At 41.9% G+C, this 6,056-nt stretch overlaps 1 protein-coding gene across 5 annotated transcripts in view; it reads right to left on the bottom strand.

Moving 5' to 3' along the window:
* The window catches only part of FAM177A1 (family with sequence similarity 177 member A1), a 36,915-nt gene that overhangs the window by 26,898 nt on the left and 3,961 nt on the right, over positions 1 to 6,056 (bottom strand). For all 5 annotated transcript variants that reach the window (XM_017530817.2, XM_017530818.2, XM_017530819.2 and 2 more), the window contains one exon: positions 1,248 to 1,421. In XM_017530817.2, the coding sequence (XP_017386306.1) occupies positions 1,248 to 1,421 (174 nt within the window). The remainder of the gene's footprint in view (positions 1 to 1,247; positions 1,422 to 6,056) is intronic.

The following is a 6,056-nucleotide window of genomic DNA, read 5'->3' as shown; positions in this document are numbered from 1 at the left end:
CTTGTTGCCCAGGCTGGAATGCAATGGCACAATCTCAGCTCACCGTAACCTCCACCTCCCAGGTTCAACCCATTCTCCTGCCTCAGCCTCCAGAGTAGCTGGGATTACAGACATCTACCACCACACCCAGCTAATTTTTTATATTTTTAGTAGACAGGTTTTCACGTTGGCCAGGCTGGTCTCTAACTCCTGATCTCAGGTGACCCCCCCACCTCAGCCACCCAAAGTGCTGGGATTACAAGAATGAGCCACTGCCAGCATCCTGCTTACAATTTTTTTAATAGCCAAATATTTAAAGCCAAATCTGATGAAAATGAGTAACATTTTCAAAGTCAAAATAAACAATTCTCTATCTTGTTACTATGCTTAATTTTCTTTATATAGCCTGACAAATATTGTACATATTTATTTGTTGCCTGTCTTCTTACTAGTATGTAAGAGCAGAAATTTATATCACCGGTGCCTAAAATAGTACCTGTTGGGGCCGGGCGTGGTGGCTCACGCCTGTAATCCAAGCACTTTGGAGGCCAAGGTGGGCGGATCACCTGAGGTCGGGAGTTCTAGACCAGCCTGACCAACATAGGGAAATCCCGTCTTAAAAAAAAAAAAAAAAAAATAGTACCTGTTGGAAAGTCAGTAAATATGTGATTTCCTGGACTTTCAAAATAATTCCTTGATGGGCATTTCTTTATATATAAAATTTTCTTTATAAACATATAGCTAGTCTTATAATTCTACAGTCACATAATGCATAATTTAGAAATTCTCAAAGTTAGTTGATAAGGCACACAAAGTTCAGAAATGTATATTCCTATCTTCCAATCAAAACTTGAGGCAATATTTTAAAATGCTGATAATTTCCTAAGTTTTGGGTGGAAACTATCATGGTAGTACAGTCCTTAAATCAAAGAAACTGGGTTTCATTTTTGTTTGTTTTTGTTTTTATCCTCAGTCCTCAGGAAAAGTAAGGAACTGGGTTTCAAGCACTGAATTTAGTAATACAAATCTTAAATCTTTCCACACTAACAAAGTACTCTGACACTGAAAAACAAGCTGTTTCAGGCTACTGAAATGCTGTAAATATGTCCGTCCACATCATGTAAAAATATTTTCTATCAAAATCATCATAAATAATTTTATAATAAGAATATAATTGATTTAAACTTTGAAAGGTCCCTTCCACTCAATGTTTAGGGAAAAAAAATAAAAAAGCCCACTGAGGAAAAAAAGATCAATATCAAACCTACCGGATCAACAGTAGGCAAAACATCCTTCTTCTCCAGGCCGTCGACTTCATCTTCATCTGTGCTATATTCTTCCATTGTTTCACCACTAACAAAGTGGATGACTCTCCTTGGAACTTTCTTCTTTTTTCCTATGACTCCCAGTTCTACATTTTCAAAGCCTCTTTCATTACTCATCTATATCAACAATATTTTAAGAAAATGAGAGTTTCAAGTGAGATTAAATTTTCTTTCATTACACATGAAAAACGTGTGGTAGCTTTATTTTAGTAGATAAAGAAACAAACAAATCTTTAAGCAGTTTTGGTTTGTTCCGAGACAGGGTCTGACTCTGTTGCCCAGGCTGGAGTGCAGGGGCAAGACTACAGCAGACCAAATAAAACCCATCTGTAAACCAAAACTGGAAAGCAGATCATCAGTGTTTTATCTCTGGACTTCCAGATGTCTTCATCAATAATAGATATGTGATAACAGAGATTTCTGATAGTAAAAAAAATTTCACAAGTTTTTAAACTATAGTAGTCTATGGATATCTTTTTTTTTTTTTGAGACAGAGTCTCACTCTGTCACCCAGGCTGGAGCGCAGTGGACCAATCTCAGCTCACTGCAACCTCCGTATCCCAGGTTCAAGCAATTCTCCTGCTTCAGCCTCCAGAGCAGCTGGGACTACAGGCGTGTGCCACCACGCCCGACTAACTCTGTGTTTTTAGTAGAGATGGGGTTTCACCATGTTAGCCAGGATGGTCTCAATCTCCTGACCTCATCATCTGCCCACCTCAGTCTCCCAAAGTGCTGGGATTACAGGCGTGAGCCACTTCACCCAGCCAGATTTTTTTTTTTTCCCCAGACAGGGTCTGGCTGTTGCCCAGGCTGAAGTGCTGTGGTGCAATCATGACTCACTGCAACCTCAAATTCCTGACCTCAAGTGATCCTTCCATTGCCACCTCCTGAGTAGCTGGGACTATAGGAGCATATAACCATGCCTAGCTAATTTTTTTTATTTTGTCTATAGAGACAGTGTCTGGCTATGTTGCCCAGGCTGGTCTCCAACTCCTGACTTTAAGCAATCCTCCCACCTCAGCCTCCCAAAGTTTAGGATTACAGGCATGAATCACTGTGCCTGAGCTGGAATTCTAGTACAAATTTTACTCCTCGGAAAATGTTAATTTTACTTCACACATACAGCCATGTTCCAAAGTTACATAGATATTACAGGAGATGGTGAAGAGCTTCCTTTCATTGTCATCTTGTCTAAAGTTTAAAGCCCTAAGAAAACTACCTTAAGTTTACAAACCAAAGAAAAAAAAAAAAAAAAAAAGGAATTATTAAAAAAAAAAAAAAAAAAGGAAAACTACCTTAAGTTTAAACTTCCAGATTTCAAAAAGGTACAATACACACAATTGTGAAGAAAAATCTGGCAACAGTGGTTACCCCATGAATAAGATAGGGAAGAAGGAGCAAGTGAGAGAGTAGTCAAGGGAGGCCTTTTATTCTTTTTGCATATGCAGGACTAGAGCACTATCATGATTAGAGCTCCTGTTGGTAGAATTCTCTAGGGTAGTCCAGAGTATAAAAATTGTGTTCTCTATAAGGATTCTTATGGTTATAAGCAAATATAATTTAAACCCACGACTGCTGTTGAACCACTAGAAAAGCTCTTTGAAATGCTGTTGCAAAGACAGGATTATACTGATAAAAACAGTGAACTAGAATTGCCCAGTTATGCAAGCATAAGCTACTTTATAGATTGACTGATTGATCGAGGCGGGGTCTCATTCTGTTGCCCAGGCTGGAGTGCAGTGGTGCAATCTTGGCTCACTGTAACCTCTGCCTCCCAGGGTTCAAGCAGTTCTCCTGTCTCAGCCTCCTGAGTAGCTGGGATTACAGGCGCGTGCCACTACGCCCGGTTAATTTTTTGTATTTTTAGAGATGTGGTTTCACTGTGTTACCCAGGATGGTCATGATCTCCTGACCTCATGATCTACCCGTCTCAGTCTCCCAAAGTGCTGGGATTACAGGTGTCAGCCACCAAGCCTGGCTGCTACTTTATTTTTATACATTGTTTTCTCTTAATCTTCTAAGGTCCTTCTTAGAAAACAGATAACGCCTTTTACCTCCCAAAGGTAAGTTTAGTCATTAGCCAGGATTTGAATTCAAGTATTAATATATCCAACCAAATAACACATGCATTGTTTCATGGCCCACATGGACATCACTGACAGCAAGTGTAACTGCCATACAGCAAACTGCAGATCATGAAAATTTGGTAACAGAGCAGGCATGGTGGCTTACGCCTGTAATCCCAGCACTTTGGGAGGCAGAGGTGGGAGGGTCACATGAGGTCAGGAATTCAAGACCAGGCTGGCCAACATGGCAAAACCCCATCTTTACTAAAAACACAAAACTTAGCTAAGCACAGTGCTACATGTCTGTAATCCCAGCTACTTAGGAGGCTGAGGCATGAGAATCGCTTGAACCCAGGAGGTGGAGGCTGCAGTGAGCCAAGATTGCACCACTGCACTCCAGCCTAGGCAAAAGAGCAAGACTATCTCAAAAAAACAAAAATAAGACCAGGTGCAGTGGCTCACACCTATAATCCCAGCATTTTTGGGGGGCCAAGGCAGGTGGATAAGCTGAGGTCAGGAGTTGAAGACCAGCCCAGCCAACACGGCAAAACCCCATCTCCACTAAAAACACAAAAATTAGCTGGGTGTGGTGGCATGTGACTGTAGTCCCATCTACTTGGGAAGGTGAGGCAGGAGAATCACTTGAACCCGGGAGGCAGAGGTGGCAGTGAGCTGAGATTGCACCACTGCACTCCAGCCTGGGTGACAGAGCGAGACTCCATCTAAAAAAATAAATAATTGAAAAAAAAGTCACAATTCTGTCTAGCCTGTACTGAGGGTTCAAACAAACCCCAGCCCTTAACAAGGGAAGATGAGGCCATTTATTCTGTCCATGAACAAAATAAACAAGTAGTTCACCCAGGCTACCTTTCTTCTTCCCACTCCCACCCCCGACCAGTCCCGAGGCACTGATAACCATCCCTACCCAATCTCAAGTTTCCCCTTGAGATAAAATTTGGCTATGGTTGTCCGGACACCAGCATTTCCTTTTGGACTATGACTCAGCTTTTTGGATCCCTTAATTTCCTATGCAAAGGACAGATAGATGAGCTGTTAGATCTCCAGTCATCGTACTAACTAGATGGATCTAATGCCAATGCAATAGCTCCAGTCAGTGAATGGAGATCTCAAATCCTTCACAGTATACCACCATGCCCCACCCTACTCCACCTCCATCAAGATGGAAGAGGCGCCAGGCGTGGTGGCTCACGCCTGTAATCCAAGCACTTTGGAGGCCAAGGCGGGCAGATCACCTGAGGTCGGGAGTTCAAGACCAGCCTGACCAACATGGTGAAACCCCATCTTAAAAAAAAAAAAAAAAAAGACAGAAGAGGCTTCTCACTGCTCCCTCTAGCAATCTCATTGGCTTAATTTTTTTCCTTCTATGACACAGGCAAAGGAATGGATGTCAGTGCTCAAAAAGGTTCAGATTTTAGAGTATTTCAGATTAGGGATAATGATTCCAACCTCTACCTGGAAGGTAGGGGCAGGGTGGGGGTGGGGGGGAGAGCAATGAAGGAAGCACTGACAGGTAAAACCAACCAGAAAATAATTTGGTATAAAATTCCCAATAATTACAGTTTTAAAACATTTTTCTTTTTTTAAAGTTTTCTTCTTTGTTTTTTTAAATTTTAAAACATCAACTCAAAGCAGAAATCCAATAATTACAAATAAAAGTTACACTGCGGTGGGGCACAGTGGCTCACACCTGTAATCTCAGCACTTTGGGAGACCAAGACAGGCACATCACTTGAGGTCAGGAGTGGGAGACCAGCCTGGCCAACATGGTAAAACCCCATCTCTTAGCTGGGCGTGGTGGCTCACATCTGCAATCCCAGCACTTTGGGAGATGAGACAGGTGGATCACTGGAGGTTGGGAGTTTGAGACCAGCCTGACCAACATGGAAAAACCCTGTCTCTACTAAAAATACAAAATTGGCTGGCCGTAGTGGCACATGCCTGTAATCCCAGCTACTTGGGAGGCTGAAGCAGGAGAATCGCTTGAACCTGGGAGGCAGAGGTTGCGGTAGCAGAGATTACCCCATGCTTTCCAGCCTGGGCAACAGAGGGAGATGAGACTGTCTCAAAAAAAAGAAAAAAAAAAAAAAATTATACTGTGAATTTTCCAAATGCTTCATTTTATAAATCTGCAAGTAAGAAAAATTTCACTGCCAATTATACAAATTCCATTAATGAACTCCAAAGCTCTGAAAAAGTTTTATAACACCAGAAAATTATGAGGTACCATGTCAATTAACATTTTACTCCATTTTATTGTAACCAAACTATAAATGTGCTTATCTTTATTATCAGACTGTTTTTTCTTTTTTTGTTCTGAGATAGCATCTTGCTCTGTCACCCAGGCTGGAGTGCAGTGGAGCAATCTTGGCTCACTGCAACCTCCACCTCCTGGGTTCAAGCGATTCTCCTGCCTCCACCTCCCAAATAGCTGGGACTATAGGCGTAAGCCACCACGCCCAGCTAATTTCTGTATTTTTAGTAGAGATGGGGTTTCACCATGCTGACCAGTCTGATCTTGAACTCCTGACCTAGTGACCCACCTGCCTTGGCCTCCCAAAGCGCTGGGATTACAGGCCTGAGCCACTGCATAGATCTGGTTTTAATGGCATTTTTAAAATATAAACTCCCATGGCACCCAGTTTTTTGTTTTTTTTTTTTTTTTCCT

Source organism: Cebus imitator, unplaced genomic scaffold, assembly GCF_001604975.1.
Source record: "Cebus imitator isolate Cc_AM_T3 unplaced genomic scaffold, Cebus_imitator-1.0 Scaffold69, whole genome shotgun sequence".
Lineage (NCBI taxonomy): Eukaryota > Metazoa > Chordata > Mammalia > Primates > Cebidae > Cebus > Cebus imitator.
The sequence above is the reverse complement of the archived record's forward strand: the minus strand, read 5'-3'. Positions and strand labels throughout refer to the sequence as shown.